We start from the raw sequence: 20254 nt of genomic DNA, 5'->3' as shown, positions 1-20254 counted from the left end.
CGAGCTGGAACGACCCCCCCCCCCCCAGAAGCAGAGCCGCTCTATCATTTCACCGCGCCTCGGTCAGGACAACTGCACCGTGAAATGGTCGTTGTCCCTCACGGACTATATTTACTGTCCCTCAAGGCCCCATGTGGGTGGCGTTTAAAGACGCCGCCGGCGAGCTGGCGTGCCACGCTGCCTACAGAGCTTTGTCGGTCGTCCCAGCAGAGGGAGGGCGGGAGGGAGGGAGTTTCCTGACCATCTGTTAGCTCCTCTGACCTACTATCTGCCACAACTGGACCATCGTCCTCCTCCTGCCCCCCCCCCCCCCCCCAACGCCCTGCCTTTAATCCCGATGTTTGTCTTCTAAAGTTAGGCAGCTCGCCGTTTGACGAGTTCATCTACCGGGCCGCTCTCCTCACATGCTTTAAAGAGATTGGCTTGCGTCACGCCGGATCCCGTTCGCCCGTCTGCAGTCTGAGGGGGGGGGCGGGGGGGGGGATTATTGCACATGAGAAGGGAGGAAATCAACCGTCCAGAAAGGGACGATTCACCGACACGGGGAGGGATTCTAACCTCGCCGAAGGCAGGAGGTCACGACGAACATCCAATCACGGCGCTTTGTTTTTCTCCCCAGCGACACATTCGATCCTCCTCAGCATCGCGGGCACGGAAACGAGGGCATCGCACAAACCACCGGCTGCGGCCTCTTGACATTTAAACTCCAGGGGTGAGAGCGCCGCGGCCGGCACGCGGGAGCGCGCCGCTGTTGTTTTTTGTGTGCGCCTCTAATCCACATTCTGCTAATCCCTCTAAATACGAAGGTAACCTAAATCGAGAGCCATTAGACACCGGCGCCGCTCCCGTGCCGTCTGACGTCTGCAGAGCATCAATTGGATTCGCTTAATTCACAGTGTCTGCAAAAATGTGCCTGGCGAGGCTTAAAAACCAAAAAGCTTGCACGGCGTCCAACGACGCATGAAAAAGACAATGATTGCGAAGAGGGGCCCGTTGACATTTCATAAAGCGCTGTCAAAACCGACGGGGGCTCTTCGCCGCGGCGTTCTCACGGACACAGGAAAGGCTTGTCACGAGGCGGCGAGATCCCGCTTTGCCCGGACAGACGGACGAACCCGATGTCAGAGAACGAACTGGAAGGAAACGAAAAGGGTTGCAATGCAAGCGAATAACAAACGGGGAAGAGTGAGCTCTGAATCAGCGTCGCTAGCAGAGCGAGCGTGGCGGTGCATGCGTAATCACCTTGGGAGAGTGGTGTGTGTGTGTGTGCGTGTGTGTGTGCGTGCGTGTGAGGCCTGGGAGCAGCAGCTGCAGAAGGCCGCCATTAGCATGCTGGAGGTGGTTACGTAAACCCTCACGCTGGTAGACCGGCAACAGAGACTTCCGTCTTCTGCATCGATCTTCTCCCGTGGATAGCGGCCTGTAAACGTAACACGCGGGACTTGAGCGGCGCTAACCGTCTCCGTCCGGCCGCAGGTGTTCGCCACCTACCCCAACGAGGACTATGACCGGCGCAATGAAGACGTGGATCCCATGGCGGCGTCTGCTGAGTATGAGCTGGAGAAGAGGGTGGAGAGGCTGGACCTGTTCCCCGCGGAGCTGGAGAAAGGTACCGACCCCCCCCCCACCAAAAAAAAAAAATAGTTCCATTTGCGCTATAGAGCAATCTGCAAGCACTTCTCCTTCACTCGACCGTACAAATTTAACCAGACCCGTCCAGGGATTGATCCGGGAATCTTTATTATTGAACCAATGTGCTCCGGTGCGCCACACACCTCCAGATGGCGACGGACTGGGCATCAGCATCATCGGGATGGGAGCGGGGGCCGACATGGGCCTGGAGAAGCTGGGCATCTTCGTGAAGACGGTCACAGACGGCGGAGCGGCGCAAAGGGACGGCAGGTACGGCGAAGAGACGTAAACCTGAGTTCAGTTCGGCGTTCGAGCTGCACATCTTCACTTCCTCTCTTAATCGTCTCCTTCAGGATCCTGGTGAACGATCTGATTGTGGAGGTGGACGGGACCAGTTTGGTGGGCGTCACCCAGAACTTTGCCGCCTCCGTTCTCAGGAACACGTCGGGAACCGTCAAGTAAGAGGAACCGAAGATTCTGTTGCAGCGCTCTGATCCAGAAACGTTAATCTCACGGACACCGATTCAGGTTTCATTAGCCGTAACAGGAGGAGTGGAATCGTGTCCTTTATTTGTCCATTTCCTGTTGTCCTCCCAGACGAATCTCTCTTTAACGTCTCACTTTGTCTCGCGCCACCATCAGGTCAAGTAGCGCTGCTGCTGTTTTTTATACCAGCATGCTAACGCGCTAAACGGGGACAGCGAATGCAGTGAAATAACATGCTAATTTTATCATTTGGCAAAGGGTTATTTTGTAAGGCGGCGGGTTTTTTTTGGGGGGGGGGGGGGGGCTTCCCTATGCGGTCCTTTTTGTCGTTGAAGCTCATTCCTGATTTACGGCGCAGTGGTCAGCGCTGTCGGGTAATTGTCAGTGTTGTGAAGACTTGCGAAGATCAGAGACCTCTACAGATAGCTCATGCATTATGGATCCGCTAACGGCGGTGGCAGAGGGCAAGCAAGCTCCGGCCTTTTCATGGGGGGGGGGGGCAGGAAGTGGGCTTAATGAGCGTTTCATTACGTGTTGGTGCTTAACGCGTGGCTCCATTATGATTTCCTGTAGAATTCCCTGCTTGCTGCTCGTGCAGGGTTTGTAATTGGACAGAAGTGTGAGCCTGAAGGACGGAGAGGCAGTCGGAGAAGAGGCCGAGTCCACAGAGACGGCCTTTTGTCCAGCGCTGAACAGGAAGCCGCTTTCTGTCATCAGCGAGCCAGCGCATTCTTTACTATATTAATACGTCCTCTGTACTGACTGAGGAGGGCTGTAAGCAGCGTGTCATATGTGGGAGCGGCGGTGTCCTCCTCGGCGGTCGTCCCTCCTGATCATGCACTACTTAGTTTGTACTTAGACTCTAGACTCTATCTCCATACCTGATAAAGCACAGTTTGAGCTCTCTGAGACAAAAAATGGTCCAACCCCGACTTAAGAGTCACTCCCGATGTATTTTTTTCCGGAACGCAGGTTCGTGATTGGCCGGGAGAAGCCGGGAGAGCAGAGCGAAGTGGCCCAGCTCATCCAGCAGACCCTGGAGCAGGAGCGCTGGCAGAGGGAGATGATGGAGCAGCGCTACAACCAGTACATGGACGAGCAGGAGGCGGGTCTTCACGCGCACTCGCACTCACACGCACACACACACACACACACACACGCACTGTTCATCCAGCGTGGGGCATCAGTGAGATCCAATGATAAGCCCAATCACATCGACTGGATGCGGCAGCCTCTGATTCCCGTTTTGCTTCATTAATTCTCGCTCTTCTTTTTTTCGTCTCCGTTTTCGGTTTGCATAAAAGGTTTTGGGTTCAAAGTGTGTGTAGTTTCATTATAATAACAGAAGGAAAGCTGCCCCCCCCTCCCCTCCCCTCCCCTCCCCTCCTGAAAGGTTGACAGTGGGCGGTTTGTAAAAAGCATTGGGGTTGTGTAACAGAGCGTTGCCGGCTCTCTGGGGGTTTTGCGCCCTCTAGTGTCCGTTTGGCGTCACTGCACAGAAGCTCCTGTGGTTCACATTTCCATTTCCTTTCTATCCAAAGCATTTAACGGCAAAAATATCACAATTGCAAACGTAAAACAGGGCATTGCTGTCAATAACGAGGCAGTTGGAATTTCATCGTAACAAAATAAGTAATTATTCTTCCCAATAATCCGGGGTAACCTCTGAAACACTCAGATAGCAGCGACTAGTTGGTTTGATTTAGGTGAAGTGACCCATTAAACTTATTTAACTATCTATGAAATGAATTTATCTCATCCCTTCAGGGTGGTGAATATGGCACGGATGAGGAGGAGGAGGAGGAGGAGGAAGCCAGCCCGCCGTATCCGAGCGCCATCGAGGTGTTTGACTTGGCGGAGAACGAGGACATGTCGCCTCTTGAGACGGACCCCGAGAAACTGGCCCATAAATACAAAGAGGTGAGAAAACGATCGGCTGAATCACAGCTTAATGCAGCTCATATGAATACGCGAGGCTGAAACTGTCACCTCTCTGTGCAACGAAGCTCCAAATAAAGCACGCCGTGACCCAAGCGGAGATCCAACAGCTGAAGAGAAAGGTGAGTTCTTTAATTCAGGTCACGCTTGAGAGTCATATTAAATATTAGCTCCTCCTAATCCCATCGGCAGAAGCCTGGGAGCCGTGGGTCGGTTTGCATTCATTGAGACGCGAGCTTCATCCGTCCTCCCCAGCTGCACCACGCGGAGCAGGAGAAGCAGCGCTGGCGCATGGACAAGGTCCAGCTGGAGCAGACCCTGCAGGAGAACAAGGAGCGCATGGAGAAGCTCGAAGGCTACTGGATGGAGGCTCAGAGTCTGTGCCAGGCGGTGGACGAGCACCTGAAGGAGACGCAGTCCCAGTATCAGGCGCTGGAGCGGAAGTACGGCAAAGCCAAACGCCTGATCAAGGAGTACCAGCAGAAGTAAGACAGCGTGTGGCGCCGCAGAGCGAAAACCGGGGTCGGCGTTGCAAGCGACGCGCTGACGGGCTGATGCGCGTCTTTAACAGGGAGGTCGAGTACCTGAAGAAGGAGACGCAGCGTTGTGCACAAGTTGGAGCCGAGGCCTCGCTTTTGGAGGAGGAGTCTGGGCAGCTTCAGGAGCAGGTGCGAGCTCGCGAGCGATTTTTAGCGCCGGTTTCGTCTGCAATCGAGGCTTTCTGAGCTCTACTTGGATAAAAATGTGAACGTACGGTTCGGGACGAGGGATGAACTTCCGTAACGACTGCCCTTTCCTCTCTTGTCCAGGTGGCCGACCTGGAGTGCAGGGTGGAGGAGCTGAAATCGGACCCTTTATAAAAGCCCTTTGTCGGGTTCAGAACGCATAAAGTGGCGTTCCTGTTCCTGCGACGACCTGCGGGGCATTTCTCGTGTGTGTGTGTCCTCAGGCTCTGCGTTTTGGGGCCACTCGACCCTTTTTAACCACGTCTTTGTTTAGCGTCTCCACCCCGGAGCGGTTTCCTCACGGCCGTTCCGTTTTTTAATTTTGTTCAGAATTCAGTATTTAATCCCTTAATCTGTGGGTTTTTATGACGAACCGGGCTGTTGCCTGGTTGTGTGATCGTTTCTTTCCTTCTTTGACTTTGTACATACGTTGGTGCCGTCGTGGTTTAACAATCAAGTTTTGTTTGTAAAAAAAAAAAAAAAAAAATACATTTTCAATATGTGTATAACATTTAACATAATATAAACCCGATGAGATTGAGGGACGCTGTATATTTTCTGCTGAGATGAAAGGCGTGTAAATCGGACGGCGTTCGCACCGAGGACGCTTCGACCGGGACGGAGGAAGAAACGGGAAACTTGATGTGTCTTAGAAATTGTACAAACAGTAAACCCAACCTCCGTAGAGGTCGTGTCACTTAACCTTGAGAACCACCTGCTGCCTACCTTTCAGAAGTCATGTTTTTTTTTTTACTGCGAGCGCCCCCCCGCCTCCAGCTTCATCCCTTCTTTCTCTTCAGAAAAAGGACCACAGAACAAAACTCCTCAACTTGTGCCACAAATGGGGGAAAAAAAACGACTCTTTCCTTTTCAAAATGGATCTCGTCAGGGACTCTTGGTGTGTCTGGTGTTTGTTAGGACAACTGATAATGAGAAACACGAACGAGACGACGAAGAAGCCGTTACCAGCAGCAAACGTAGATTGTAATCGCGTCTCGAACCAGCAGCTGCGCCCGACACCGCTGTGTGTAGCACACGGAAAACACTGCCGGGTTGACACCCGTTCAAATTTCAGCACAGTGTGTCAAAAAAAAAAAGCAACCAGAAACGGAGTCTACTCGTGTGAACTGTTCTACCAGTATGTTTGTATCGTTCAGCTCAAACTGACATTTTATTTCACTTTAATATTTATGATATAATCGAGGATACGAGCCGACGAGAACAAAGGGCGAAGCCAAAATGCGAAAAGAAATGAAACGTAGATCTGGACGATGACCAAATTAAGAGTAATTATAATTGAAATAACAACAACAGGCATGGTTATGAGTATTTTCATAATATTAAGGTTTGTACGGCGCACATGGCTTTGCATTGTATGTTTTGTGGAATAAATGGTCAACAGTGATGGTCGCTTTTCCTTTTATTTGTAAGTCATCCCCTTAACATTTGTGTATTTGTCGATTGCAGATGGAATGAATCAAATATTCACGTTTGCTTCTCCATAATTAAAGTGCTCAACATAAAAAATACTCAACATTTAGACTCGAGCTTTAGCAGTGCTAATGCTTCTTTCCTACAGGTGCATTTTCTGGTGGTGCCTCCGGAGGTGGTAGTTCCGGGAGAAGCTCTTCCCGCACTGGGTGCATTTAAACAGCCTCTGCCCCCGGTGGAGCATCTGGTGGGCCTTGAGGCTCTGCAGGCGGCTGAAGCTTTTGCAGCACTCGGGGCAGCTGTAGGGCCTCACCCCCGTGTGCTTCCTCTCGTGCCTCTTCAGGTCGCCCGACTGGCGGAAGCTCTCCCCGCAGTGGGTGCACAGGTACGGCTTCTCCCCGGTGTGAGTCCGCAGGTGCACGTTGAGCTGCCCGGTGTAGGAGAAGCTTTTGCCGCAGTGGGGGCAGCTGTAGGGCTTCTCGCCCGTGTGCACGCGCTGATGCTGCTTGAGGCCGTAGTGGTTGGCGAAGCCTTTCCCGCAGTCCGTGCACAAGTAGAGAACCTTCACCTGCTGGAAGCACGGGTGGGACTTTAGGGATTTGGCGCTGGCGAAGCTCTTCTGGCAGTGGGGGCAGACGCACTCTTTCTCCTCCTCCTCCTCCTCCCCCTCCTCCTCCTGCTGCTGATCCGCGGCGCCGTCCGAGTAGCAGAGCGCCACGTACTCGACGGGGTGGTGCCTCTTGATGTGCTTCAGCAGGTAGTTCTTCACGGTGAAGGAGAACTGGCAGAAGGAGCAGGAGAACAGCTCCGACGTGCACCGATGCTTCCGGCACGTGTCGCTCTTCTGGTGCCGCTTCAGCTTGGCCGACGTGCAGAAGGATTTACCGCAGCCGGCGCAGCCGAACAGTCCGGGGTCGGCGTGCGCCGGCTGCTCGCGCCTCGCCAGGAAGCCGGAATTGTCGAGGGCCGCGCCGCACCGGTGCGCTTTGAGCTCGTCTGGGTTTGCGTACGTGCGTTTGCAGCGATTGCAGCTGTACCACTTGTATTTGGTAAACTTCACGCTTTTGCCAGGAGGCGCTTCTGGCTCGCCGGAGCTCGCCGCGGTCTGAGCGGCGTTGGGCGACGCCCTCTTGCACGCGGCTGGCCTTCGTTTCGGAGCTATGAGCTTGGTTATGGCAGATATTTTAGACCTTGCCCCGAGTCGCTGCGGCCGCAGCGAGGGCTGCCTTTGAGGCGCTTTAAAGTCGGGGCCGTGGCTTTGATCAGCTCCAACCGGCGCCGGAGCTTCACCTTGATTTCCCACCACACATTCCTCCGAGTGATCCTCGCTTACGTGCTGCTGGAGGTCGTCCACGGATGAAAAAGCACGCGAACAGTCGGCGCAGCTGAACGGCCTGATGGACGACTCGTCGGGAGTCGGATTCTTTCCGTCTCCCGTCCTCCTCGCCTCCCGGTGACACGGCAAGTGTCTGGACAGGTCGCAGTACTGCCTGAAGCGCCTCCGGCACAAACGGCAGGCGTACGGACGCAGCGCTTCCCGGACCGTCACTGTACGCCCTTTGAGGGACTCTTCATTTGTGACGCTCTTACTCGAGTCCGAGCAGGATCCAGTTCCATCCGCCGCTCGGTCTGGCGTCTCACTTCCATTCACATCCTTCGATTCCTCGGGTGCGGCGGCGGGTTCCGAACTCGCCGTGAGGCTCTCCTCCTCCGCGAGGACCGAAGTCTCGATGGTGAGGTCCGCGTCTTTCATCGCAGCCTGCTTCCTGTGGACTCGCTGGTGCCGGACCAACCCGGACGCCTGGCTGAAGCTCCGCCGGCACTGCGGGCAGCAGTAGGGGCGCTTGTTCGCGTGGACGCAGAGCTTGTGTCTCTTCAGGTGAGGTGCCTGCTTGAAAACCTTCCCGCAATCGCCGCACGTCCTGGACCCGGCGGGGTCGACGGATAAAACCGCCGGCGATCCGGTACGGTCGCCCGACTCGGGTGGACTGTCAGCGGGCGGCGCAGCGCGGTGGAAGCGGTCTCCGTGACGCTGGAGGAAGGACTCCGTGGTGAAGGACAGCTGGCAGCGGGGGCACGCGAAGACCGGAGAGGTCGCCATCGCTTTACTCTCTGTGATTTAGAGAAGAAATAAAACATGTTAAAGAGGAATAAAAACGCCATTAAAAGAAGCGGTTAAGTGCTAAATATACCGGCGGCCTTCAGTTTCAACAGCCACAGCCGGTTCCAGGCTTCACTGAAGCGCGCGAGGAGTTTGCTGCCGGGCCACACCAGGAGCTCGTCTCCGGGGCGGATGGAGCGGCAGCAGTGAAACAGGATGCTGCCCTCGTGCTGGACCGCCAGCAAGTTCGTCTCTTCTCTGCTGCGGGCAGACTTCACATATCTTTGCAAGAAAAGAAGGAGAATATATTATTGTTATATCAGCCATGCACAGCCGAGCTTCCGAGATCGTGCCGGTTTTAAGGTTTAAACCTCATCCAGTTCGAGCGCGATTCTCCGGCAGCGTCTACGTATTCGTACTCGTTGTTTCCTTTGCAGATCTGCAAAAACAAAAATCGGGATGCGCTTAAGATTAAACATTTAAAATTCACCATCGTAAGAAGTCAGGATTCGATTTCAGAAATCAAAAACCTCAAGCTCACCTCCCAGGAGAAGTCGCTCGTCATGGAGTCTTCCATCGACGCCACTTCTCCTTCGTACGGACCGAAATGCGTTCCCAGAGGCACGACGGGTCCGTGGTTTATGACTCCGACGCCTGCGCTGGGAATACTTGATCTTCCTACCGTCAGGCCGTGAGGGAGAGTGAGGAGGGCCCTTTGGGGGGCGCCCAGGATGGCGGGAAAGTCGAGAATAAAAGATGGGCCGCTGGCGTTCGCCGGATCGTTCCGGTCCTGGAACAGCGTCAGACACTCGTCACAATCTAGAAAATATAAAAAAATGTTTCCGTGTCAGAGTGAAAATGTTCTAGCGACCCCAAGGAGGCCGTGTATGAAAGGAGAGGAGGACACTTCTTGCTTACAGAAGACATTATTTTCCTCTGTCCCGTCTCCTTGTCCCACGGTGTCCAGCAACCTCTGGACCGGCGTTTCCACGGGTTCTAAGTGTGAAAGGCCAAACGATCAATAAGCTTCTGATCACAGGTTTAAATGTTATAAAGCAATAAAAGGACACAAACCCGCAGCGGTGCTTTCTGTCACGACGACCTCCTCGATGGTCTCGACCCACTCCACGCCGTCGCTCCTGCCCGACATGAATGCAGACTCTGGGAACTTCACCATCAAGCCCCACGACAGCTGCTCACGCCTTAATGCTGATTACATGACAGCTAACGCTAGCGCGTTTAGCTAGTTCCGAGGAACACCGGCCAGAAAACCGATTCCACGGGTTGACAGATCCACGACGAAGAACTCCAGTCCTATAAGAGTCAGGAAAACCCGTGTACATCAGCTAGCTCTGGCTAATCAGACATCTGGTTAGCCCCATCTGGCTGCCCCACAGGCACAGGCAAGATAAAGGCTAGCATTATAACAGTTTTCTTTTTAAGTATCTAAAAAGAAGGTATTCACAAGTTTTATACTTACTCGACTAAGTATTACTATAATCTTCTAGCCGTTCTAACGAAGTTTTCTGCCATTCCAGAGTGGTTTATTTCTCATGCGAGATAAACCGGAAACTATGCGAGACTGCCGACGCCGCCCCGGAAGTAAATAACCCACATTTTTCAGTATAAAGGTCAACACCTATCTGTTCGCTTCAAATTAAATGCGGTCGAATAAATCAACGTATGTTCTGTTTTTGAAACAACTGCAGTCGTTTACAGGATTTACACACAGAGTGCAACAAACACCATCAAACCCATCTTATTAAAGTGATGTGGGTAATTGGATCAAGTAGATCAACGATCAATCCGTGCTCCAAGGCGCCGCTGGTGTAGTGGTATCATGCAAGATTCCCATTCTTGCGACCCGGGTTCGATTCCCGGGCGGCGCACTTACCTTTAGCTGAACGGTGTGGAACCCGTTGCCTAGAAACCCACAAAGTGATTGTTTTACCAAAGCAACAACTCAGACAGCCCAAGTCCTTCATTATGCTCCAAAGCGCGGCGCCCCCCGGGATAAACTGTCTCAACGCGTGCGGGATTTGTCCGGTTTGTGCCTTCTCCCCTAAATCGCCGGGTTCCACTCAGCGTTCGTGGAAAGTGTCGGATGGATTCAAGAGGGGCTTCATCGTGGAGCTGATTTTACGTTGCAGAGATGAGCGAGTGCTGGAAAGCGTCCAAACTACGCTGTGCGTAACATCGTGGTCTTTATTCGCTTACGCAAGGTCGAAGAGACCAGCGTGTCCTCAAGATTACCCCAAACGCGAATCAGATCGAGAACTGAGTGGGGAGCCGTTCAGCGTGGACAAGAACGAGATCTGGGACTGGTTCGACAGCAGCCCCAACTGGGTCAAAACGCACTACATCTGCAGCCTGCTCTCACGCTGCGACTCCGAACTTTTACGCACGGTCGCCAATCTGACCGGCGTGCTTCTGGTGAGGAAAAAACGAGGCTTCCTGCAAGACACAGGTAAAAAAAAACAAAAAACAAGAGTGTTTGACTTGAAGTGCAATTCCCTTCGGTACCCACAGGGGTCAGTAAAATCCACGGAGTAGCACACAGATGGTTTTGGGTCATTCATCTGCTTTTTGTGTCGTCTATTTTGGTTATATTGGGAGTTGTTGTCCTGTCCGCTTTTCAGTGACCAGTTGCAGCGTCATCCGACAGGACCGGGACAGCGACGAAGACCCCGAAGACCCCGAAGACCCCGCTCTCATGGTGCTGCCAGGGTCCTCAAAATCTGTGTCCGGGGTCAGCCGATACCGTGACTTCATAAACGGCCTGCCTGTTAATCTCTCAAAGAGGATATTGGGTAAATAGTGTTATATTATCACTAACCGACGTACCCGAACTGAGTAAAATGAAGTAAACTCCACCGATCTCTCTCTCCAGGTCTGATGAGTGAGCCCACGCTGAGATGCTGCCAGAAGGTTTGTCAGTACTGGCAGCGCCTCGCACTGGAAACCATGGAGGAACTCAAGTTCCGCAGAATGTTTCAGCAGCAAATGAAGGCAATGACGATGTCGATGTTTTAAACGTAAAAAGATTTGTGCTTGTGTTTAAAGTTTTGTTGATGAGAATAATGGATATCCTTTAGAGTTGCAGAGGGGTTAAAGTAGTGAGTCCCACTTACGCCCGCGTCGTTGAAGTCCCCGTACCAATCACGGACGACGAGGACGAAGGCGTTCAACCTGGTGTCCAAAAGGTCAATAAAGCAAAACCCAATAGCTCTGTCGTCGTTGTCCCATGACGATTGACAATATGCCTTTGTGGGTTTCACAGGAGAAGCGGCTCGGCGGGGCTCACGCCAAAGTCAAAACCGAGACGGTGCAAATGGAAGAGCGGAATGTCTACTGTGGTGCATATTTCACCACGGTGCTGCTGAACAAGTTGGCGTTTCAAGCTTCCTTTAAATATCGAGTAACAAACGGATTGAGGGCATCGCACCGATGCCATCGTGCGTTGTGTCTTACAGCAAAGACCCTCATCGGGTGGTGGACTACAGAGGCGGCTCCTGGTTGGCCGTCGGCTCCAAGGACTGCAAGGTGCATCTGCTTTACGCGGCGTCGGACACAAAAAGGGTCGGCGTGATGAAGGGCCACGTCGGCAGCATTCGGGCGGTGCTGCTCTGTCAGGACAGAGACCTGGTGGTCACGGCCAGCTGCGACACGAGTGTCAGGTGAGGGATGAGGGACGAGGGCGCTGCGGGGGGGGGGGGGGGGGGCAACGAAGCGCTCCTCTGAGACTTTATGAATCGGCAGGGTTTCTGTTCAGGTGTTGGGATTTGAAGACGGATGAATGCGTGATGGTGCTGTATGGTCATTACGGCACCGTCATCTGCCTGGACGTCCACGCCGACAGGCTCGTCTCCGGAGGCAAAGACTGTCTCGTAAAAGGCGAGGCGTCTTTGAATCTGCCTCATCTATATATATATATAATAATAATAAATAAAAAAAAAGAATCTGTGGATTTTAATGGCGTTTGTGGTTTATGTTCCCGATCGCCAGTGTGGTGTCTAAACACGGGGAAGAATTTCGAGGAATATAAATTCAAACACGCCGGCCCTGTCCAGTGTGTGAGGATCAGTAAGACGACGGTGTACAGCAGCTGTGACAGCGGATTGGTCAAAATCTGGGACATGGGCAAGGCCTCACTGCTCAGGGTGAGACCATCAGCCCGGACACGTGGTCGTCCGGTTCACATTCAGTTCACCTTCACCTTTGCGCCTCTTATCCCTGAAGGTCATCGATGCCCACAGGAGCTCAGTGAAGTGCCTGTTCCTCGACGAATGGCACTTGTTGTCCGGCGACTGGGGCGGTCAGGTCATGGCCTGGAGTCACAAGTCCGACGCCAAACAGTGTCTGATGACCTTCAGCCACCCGAAGTGAGTAAAGACACCTTTGGAGCTGGAGAAGTTCTTCGCCGTTTACCCTTCAGTTGAATGAGAAGACAACGCCTTCGTACTTTGTTGGCTACTCTACCCATTCCTGCTGCTTTATCCAGTTCCATTGTGGAAATGTTTAACGCTGGCTTCGGTTTCTTCACAGAGAGGTCAAATCTCTGACGCTCGTCTACCTCCGTGTCATTACTGGCTGTGCGGACGGAAAGATTCGCATTTTTAATTTCCTCACTGGGGGTTGCTTGAGAGAAATTACAGTCGAGGCTGAAACGGGGCAAATCCGTTCTCTGCACGTCCATGAAGACGGGTGAGTCGGATGCCCCCTCGTCAATGGTCTAGTCTTCATCGCCTTACGTATTTTAATTCCACGCCCTGCAGCATTTTAGTGAACTCGAAATCCAGCGTGAAGCGCTACCACTTTGCCAAGGTGTTCTGGGATTATGCAGAGTCAACAGAGGGCGGCCAGGGCGGCCAGGGCGGCGTCTCTGACACACCTGCGTCGCTCAGAAGGCTTGACCTCGCCTCCGTCGGGGCCAGTAAAGAAGCAACGGTGGCATCGCCCAACCGAAAAACTCGCGACTGTAGCTACAAGGAACCGGAGAGTGGCTCTCACTTCCTGTCTTCCTCCGCTAAAGGTAAGCAGCGCTTGACATCAGAAACGGCGGCGGCAGGTTTTCAGATGAGCTGGTACCAAATGAGACTTTTCCCCTCGTAGCCAGAGACGCCTGTGACAAGCAGTCGGTGATTCAGAGCGAGAAGTCGACAAGCAAACGGATGAAGAAGAGGGGTCCTCATCATCCTTTGACACAAGACTCCATCCTCCTCAAGATCAACGCCGCCCAGAGGGAACAGCGGACGGATGAAGTGAGCGTCAACACGGAGAGCAACAGCAGGCTGCGAGACTCGTGGGGTCCTCGCGCGACTCGCCGTTCTCTGCACCCTGATCCGGGGCCCCTGAATCGGAGCGCGCATGGGGCCCGGCCCAGACGGACCTGTGTTCCAGGCGCCATCCAGGAGAGATCACGGTCTCACAGCGCCGACCCGCACGGGGCAGTCAGTGCCACAGAGGGACTCAGGTTGCACGCAGCGACCCCGACGGAAGAACGAGAAATCCGGGAGCAGAAACTGTCCAAGAATCAGGAGAAAAGAGTGAACAAAATGACACACAAGTAGAAGCGGATCAATTTGTTTTTGTGTGTCAGTCGCAGCTTTTCATTGGCTACTCTGGACATCTTTGTTGCTCAAAAACCACATTTTATACGCGACGCTTCAGTAAAACCCCACAAGGGGTCAGTATTGTATCATCCGATTAAAATCTTTTTCCTGAAGTTGAATGTGTCTGAAGTTTCTGCATCTTCAGCTCCGCTTGACGATGGGATCGGAGCGCCACACGGTTAATCCAGTTTCTATATGGATGTTCAAGGATGACTGAATTCAACCCAGAAAGAGAATCATAGCAAAAATGTGATTTCTCCAACATTAAAAATTAGTATTTAGCAATAAAACGCAACATAAATGGCATTTCAGACGCATGTATTCTACCAAGTCGAGTTATAATCCTCAAACCCGCAGCGCCATCGTTAAAACCTTTCATACAGGAAGCATCGTCACTGAAAGGAAATATGGGCTTTCTAACGGTCACATCTGCAAATTCCCCGAGTAAAACTTAAGCCACGGCAAATCTTTGTGGCTTTAGCTTCAAGGAAGCTGGGCGAAGTCGTCACGGCGGTGAGGAGGAGTTCGTCCCATCCGCAGAGACCTTTCACCCCGACACCTGGCCTCGGGGGCGCTGCTGCCTCAAGGGCATCATTAGGGAGGTTGAAGATCACAGAGAAGGTCCGCTGCTTTCACAGCAACAGCACAACAGCTGGGTACCCGTGAATAACGAAGACTAACAAAGGGGTATTAGGGCAACTGGGTAAGACGGCCTATTCTTTCAGGAAGCTCTGCTGCTAATGAATTTGATCGGGAGAGAACTGAGGATAATGGCGCCTCAATGCAACCCCCCCCCCCCCATTGTTTCATCAGGTACGGTGCCTCTTGGCCACGACCGGCGGAGCTGCAGGGGGCATATTGAGCGTAAAATCAAAGCAAACTTAGAAAAGGGAAAGTCTTCATGGAGGAGCGCTCTTAGAATCTTCTGCTCCCTTGTCCCGGCCAGCGGATTGGCCGGTAGAGGAGGGCACGGCTCTATTTACGCACGGGGAGAAGCTTGACAGAGATGACGGTTAACCCTCTCACAGAGAGAGGAGCTTAGAGAGGAGGTCGGAGGCGACAATAGATGCTTCAGGATGACCCCGGATGACCTTTCCTCAACACGGATCTCCATCTCCAAAGGCACATATTTGCATAATAGTTCATTTGTCAGATTAATGTTTCAGATGTTGTCATGCTGTGTCAGCGGCAGGTTTGGAGTCTTGAATCAGTTTAGGTTTGGGCGATCGCTGCGGGGTCGGGTCGGTCGAGACCAGTCATGGTATAGAATGCGATTAACCAAATCGTGGTCTGCATTATTTGATTTTTTTTTGTGTTTGCATGTTTCTCAGACGGGTGGCTGGCTTGCCCCGGAGCTGTTCAGATATCACGCCATGTCCAGGTCTAACAAGATGGGCATCAGATGCAAACGTTTGAATGAATATGCAAATTACACAATCCTCAAGGGGGGGTGGGCTGACTCGTAATAAATCTCAACCGTTTGCTGGAAATCATACTGTGGACATTTTTCCTCAAAAGCTGCCTTCCACGCTGCCGTTTCCCAGAAGTTAAGCCGAGCTTAAACAAGAATCTTCATCACCAACACAGAGGAGCATCGACAGACACGGCCAGCGCCGCTTTCCCCGCTAGGATTCAGCGGAGTGAGTCGGGGGGAAACAAGATCCATGTGCCTTTTCTGACCTCATTTGTAGATAGGGATCGGAAACGAAAGGGGGACGCAGCCAGAAACGAAGGGAGGCAATTAACAGAAACACCATTACTGAGATACAGGACATGCAGCCAAGCCAAGCAGATAAGAGGGAATCCGGTTGCTCATTGATTGGATGTCTGCGGCGCCTCTGCAGAGGGAAGGCTCTTGCTTTGTGAAGTTGGACCTTGCTGCGTTTAAGGCCCCCCCCCCCCCCCCGCCCTGATTGAGCCAAGAAAGAGTGAAGTGAATCCACTTGTGATCAGGGAAGATGATCAAAGAGGCTACCGCTGAGCTTCTGGCTCCTCGTGGTTCAGGACTAAAACCCAAACGAGTGAGCGAGCAGAATTTGTTACTCACAGGGAGCAGGACGCAGGCCGAAGAGGCGACGCCCGAGTCCGCTGAAGGGGATGCAAGCGCTTCGTGCGACATAAAGAACCATTGAGTAATCGGGTTGTAAAGGTAGCAAGAGCCCCCCCCCCTCGCCTTTGATTTTGTGTTTATCTCATTAAGTCGAATTTTTCTTCTTCTTCTTTTGAACAACTGACTGATTGCACCGCGAGACCATCTGCTTTTTGCTGCGTCACATCTGGAACGCATTTAGAATAATTGCAAAGAGATTATTTTCTATCTGCAAGACCGATTTCAGACAGAGACCTACAGAACGACAACAAAAACAAAGGCGAACGCGCCGGCGCTTTACCACCAGAGGAGATGGCACGATGGACGGCGATGGCTTTTTGCTATTCGTCCTCCGGGGGGGTCTCACTAGACCTCTTTATAGAGTCCTGAATCACCGGACCAGTTGGGAAAGCTTCCAAGTAGCCTAGCTTTAATTGTACAATTTATAAATAAGCGTGCGTGAAAATAACACTATAGTTGCACTAGCAGTCTATTTGTCTATATTTATTAGCTTTTCGCAGCACGTCGGTGCGAACGTTTCGCTATTAAGCACGAGCGACGGTGTCACTGATTTGACTCGTGGTCTGAATGGCGCCCAGTCTTCGCAGAGCCGCTCCAGACACGCGCAGGCGACAGCGTTAAGTGTCATAATTTCACTGTTTTCTTAGACATTAATACGGAGACGTAAAAGTCAAAGGTCAACCACGTAAAACTTCCCCGTTTAGGGGTCAGCAGACACATATCGTCTGAGAGATGAGGGGGAAGGGGGGGGGGGGGGGTGGCAGCTTAGAACAAAAAGGCAATTCACAATTCACAGGAGGGAAAAAATATGTGGCAAATGGCATCTGAATCTACTTCCTGCCACGGAATGAACAGAAAATAAATTGTAGCGGCGGACTACAAACAGCTCGGAGGATTAGAAGGCTTTTATTAATATCTCACCGAGGAGACATTTGAAAGTGAAGCCACCGCCCTTTTATTCTATCAACGCCATTTGTCAGTTCATTTCCCAGACTGGCTGCGGCGCCACAATAAAAGAAACAGCGCTTTCTGTCGAAGGTCTCGCAGCAGCACTTTCGACAGTGTGAGGGAAAGTTCAGAGCGGTTCAATGACTCTTTATCAGCTGCCTTCCCGATAGTTTGACTCGTGCACTCGTTCACCGGCTTGACAAACAAATGGCTGTTCACATGCGTCTCCGGTACAGATGTTTGCTCTCTCTCTCTCTCTCTCTCTCTCTCTCTCTCTCTCCAGCAGAGCTCCCGCTGTTTGGAGAGGTTCACGGCGCCTGATAAAGAAAGCCCCCTCTTGGATTGTGGGTCAAACAACTCCACATGCCCCCCCCCCGCCCCGGCAAAAAAGGTTTTATGGAGGCTTTAATGGATGGATTTTGATTTTAAAAAGAATGCCGGTGAGTCGTTTAGTTGTCATTCATCAAGAATCTCTATGAGGTGAACTCCTTCTGCCCTTAACTTGAAGTTCCGATGGATGCGGCCGATTATCGTCACGAACTTCCCACCTGACTTCATTTCTTAACATTCCCAGAATAGTCAACCAATTCAAGCCTCTTCTGTAAATGGCCACCGTCACCGTGCAGCTGAACCCCCCCCCCCTCCGGATTCCAGTCACAACAATCGGACTGCCGTTGCTCTCTCCTCACTTGACCCCCCGACCCCAAAGTTTTTGTGGAGCAGATGAAAAACAAAAAAAAAATCACCAGATGCCGTTGCTTCGATAATTCACAGCTCAGCAGGTTTCCTCACGTGTTGATACAAGAGCGAGGAAATAACACGCAGCTCGGTTGAGTCATGCCATTTGTGTCTTTCATTTTAGCTGTGATGTGCAGGGCTTCTTCGGGGGGGGGCGCCCGGGATAAAACTGACCCCTATTAGCAGCAGATGTTTTGGGTCATTTAGTGGAGCATCTTATGTGGTTATTTCCCAGGAACTCGTGTGGTGACTGTGAGGAAGACTTTTTGCTCAAATCGGTGCTTCACATTTTCCCCCAAAGAGTTCAAATGTCTAAAAAAAAATCTTGTGCACGAGAAGGGCAGGCAGGATTTGCATTCACGTTAAAGCAATGATGAATTCCTACCACCTCTCCCCCCAAAGATGTGTCGCCGTCTGGAGGCCTCCTGCTGGCACGAGGAAACCAACACTTCTGTCGCAGGCATCATTTTCTGTCATTGGTGAGTGAGATGCCGGTATTGTGATGGGCCTCCGTGTCTGGGCATTGAACCCCGGCCTCTCAATCCACCCCCCCCCTCAGACTACAGCTGTTAAAACACCCGATATTATTCATATAATTACTTCAGTGTGTGGGCAGTTAATTTAATGTGCCAAGTCGGATGGGCCAAGAATCAAAAACTGAAAAGTCTTTCCCTGACTAATGACATTTTTCTTTGCACCGACATGCGGGCTGATAGAGTGTCTTATTTTTAGGTGATAACCATTTAATTTGGCAGTAACCCCCCCCCCCCCCCCCCCGCCGACAAGGACAGTGAGTTGTTTTGTAATCGACCCGCAGACATTCCGTTCAGGCTCGCTGGATGATTCGGCTCCGCGATGTTTAACATTTCTGTAATATTTCTTATGCACTAACTGCAATAATTCACACAGTGATCCATCTGTTTGGGCCCCGTTGACGAGTCTCATATGCATGTCATAAAGTGCAAAATGGACACGGGGGCCGGGTGGGGGAGTCAGAGGAGTTAAGAAGGGGCCAGATTATTTTTTTACACCTTTAAAAATGAAAGAAATCTCGCTCATATCTCACAAATCTATCGAGCAGTGCTTTCACGTTTCCCCCCGGCTTCTTCCTCCCCCGCCAAATGTTTTATGCAAGATTCCCCAATAGGCTTTTAATAATTACAAGCAATTTTTTCCTCTTTTCATTGTATCTAAGCAGCTGCAGGAGAATTAATCTGCAGCCAATGTGAGAAAATACTAAATAAAACCAACGTGGATAACGGATCTCAGATACACAAATGGCCGCTGGTTGAGCTGCGCAAAGAATTTATGGTTCCCATTTGGGAAAAAGCTCTACAAAGGTGAGATAAAGAATGTAAAATGATTCGCATGCAGCTGCGGCGTTTAACGGCTGCGTGTAAAAGGCGCTCTGCTGAGGCGTTTGGGCTCGTGTGCTGCTTTTCTTCAACAATAAAAGCCTGAAGTAAGAATGGCGTATCTGGAGTCGTCTTTCCCGCACAGCGTCTCACGTTCTGCAGTGTTGTAATTATTGCACTTCGTATAGTCTGTCATCTGCTTACCACGCGTCTCAGGGGCCGCGAAACAGCCCCGATTTACGTTGCAATGGATAGCAAGCTGGTTTTATGGCACGAGGCTGCTTCACCCTCACACACACACACACACACACACACACACGCACTAGGATAAGTGGAAAAATAGCCTTCACAATGTTCGCGAGTGAAATAAAAGTCCCTGACAATTTCACTGCGAGCATCAAAACGCCAAGCCGCTGCTCACGTCCACAAAGCAAACCTGATACCATGTGATAAGCTGGAAATGTCAGACGGCGTTTCTTTTTTTTCTCTTTTTCCTGCAAGTGTCAGAGTTTGAGTGCTGAGCGCATTGATGTGGCTTCATCAAAGGAGATCCGCCCCTACAAGCTGCGGCTCAGCCTCTTCAATGCAGCTCGAGTGTTTTGAATAAACCAAATTGTCAAGGAAACAAAGAAAGTGAATCGTAAAATGATCGATAGATGATAGACAGATAGATCTGGATGGCACAACCCCTGGATCATAACCCCTAACCCCGCACCGAGGTCCAGATGTTTTTGAAATCTATCTTTCAGCTTGACTGTCCAACAGCAACCATGTCAAGTGTTTTAAAAATCCCAACGCAAGATTTGACGAAGGAACATTTGGAAAGAAGAAACGCCTCGTCCCATTGATAAAATCGTGCCATCGTTCGGCCAGAACGGGAAACACTTTCCTTTGCTCTCCGTCGCACAAATGTGTAGAGTACACAGACGGGCCGCTCCTTTTTCGCTAATGTGAAATGAAACCCAACCTCAAAGGGCAACAAGCGGGACTTGGTGGAGACTAATGTTTTGAAAAAGGGGTGAGTCACGCTCAAACCCCCATCGGAACTGCTCTCCGTGGCTAATTCAAATAAACCAGTGGCCCGCAATCACGGATCCATTTGGCGTGGCCCGTATAAACAGCCTTTAGAAGCGAACCCACGATTCTAGGTGCCCAAAAACAGTGGCACGTGTCCCAGG

The 20254-nt window shown here is 51.7% G+C and overlaps 3 protein-coding genes and 1 non-coding gene across 4 annotated transcripts in view; 3 read left to right on the top strand and 1 right to left on the bottom strand.

Moving 5' to 3' along the window:
- LOC137910392 (neurabin-2-like) overlaps positions 1-4916 on the top strand; it is a 5563-nt gene extending 647 nt beyond the window's left edge. The window contains exons 2-12 of the mRNA XM_068754829.1: positions 620-712; positions 1061-1164; positions 1448-1609; positions 1782-1902; positions 1986-2090; positions 3091-3223; positions 3886-4038; positions 4125-4178; positions 4312-4541; positions 4628-4724; positions 4866-4916. Of these exons, the coding sequence (XP_068610930.1) occupies positions 620-712; positions 1061-1164; positions 1448-1609; positions 1782-1902; positions 1986-2090; positions 3091-3223; positions 3886-4038; positions 4125-4178; positions 4312-4541; positions 4628-4724; positions 4866-4916 (1303 nt within the window). The remainder of the gene's footprint in view (positions 1-619; positions 713-1060; positions 1165-1447; positions 1610-1781; positions 1903-1985; positions 2091-3090; positions 3224-3885; positions 4039-4124; positions 4179-4311; positions 4542-4627; positions 4725-4865) is intronic.
- A 1307-nt stretch (positions 4917-6223) lies between these two features.
- Positions 6224-9490, bottom strand: LOC137910238 (histone-lysine N-methyltransferase PRDM9-like). The gene is made up of 6 exons (XM_068754676.1): positions 9388-9490; positions 9232-9309; positions 8855-9132; positions 8685-8752; positions 8405-8595; positions 6224-8324 (listed from the first exon to the last, which is right to left on the bottom strand). Exons 1-6 carry the CDS (start codon positions 9488-9490, stop codon positions 6355-6357), a joined length of 2688 nt encoding a protein of 895 aa, XP_068610777.1. The 3' UTR covers positions 6224-6354.
- A 641-nt stretch (positions 9491-10131) lies between these two features.
- trnag-ccc (transfer RNA glycine (anticodon CCC)) lies at positions 10132-10202 on the top strand. The gene has a single exon. It is a non-coding gene; the product is annotated as a tRNA-Gly (tRNA).
- A 97-nt stretch (positions 10203-10299) lies between these two features.
- fbxw10 (F-box and WD repeat domain containing 10) lies at positions 10300-13934 on the top strand. The gene is made up of 12 exons (XM_068754828.1): positions 10300-10780; positions 10953-11123; positions 11204-11333; positions 11411-11516; positions 11594-11700; positions 11787-11990; positions 12086-12207; positions 12319-12473; positions 12553-12695; positions 12859-13017; positions 13089-13315; positions 13390-13934. Exons 1-12 carry the CDS (start codon positions 10300-10302, stop codon positions 13881-13883), a joined length of 2499 nt encoding a protein of 832 aa, XP_068610929.1. The 3' UTR covers positions 13884-13934.
- Positions 13935-20254: the final 6320 nt, after the last annotated feature.

The sequence above is a fragment of the Brachionichthys hirsutus genome, chromosome 21 (assembly GCF_040956055.1).
Source record: "Brachionichthys hirsutus isolate HB-005 chromosome 21, CSIRO-AGI_Bhir_v1, whole genome shotgun sequence".
Taxonomy (NCBI): domain Eukaryota; kingdom Metazoa; phylum Chordata; class Actinopteri; order Lophiiformes; family Brachionichthyidae; genus Brachionichthys; species Brachionichthys hirsutus.
This window is presented reverse-complemented; position numbering and strand designations above follow the sequence as displayed.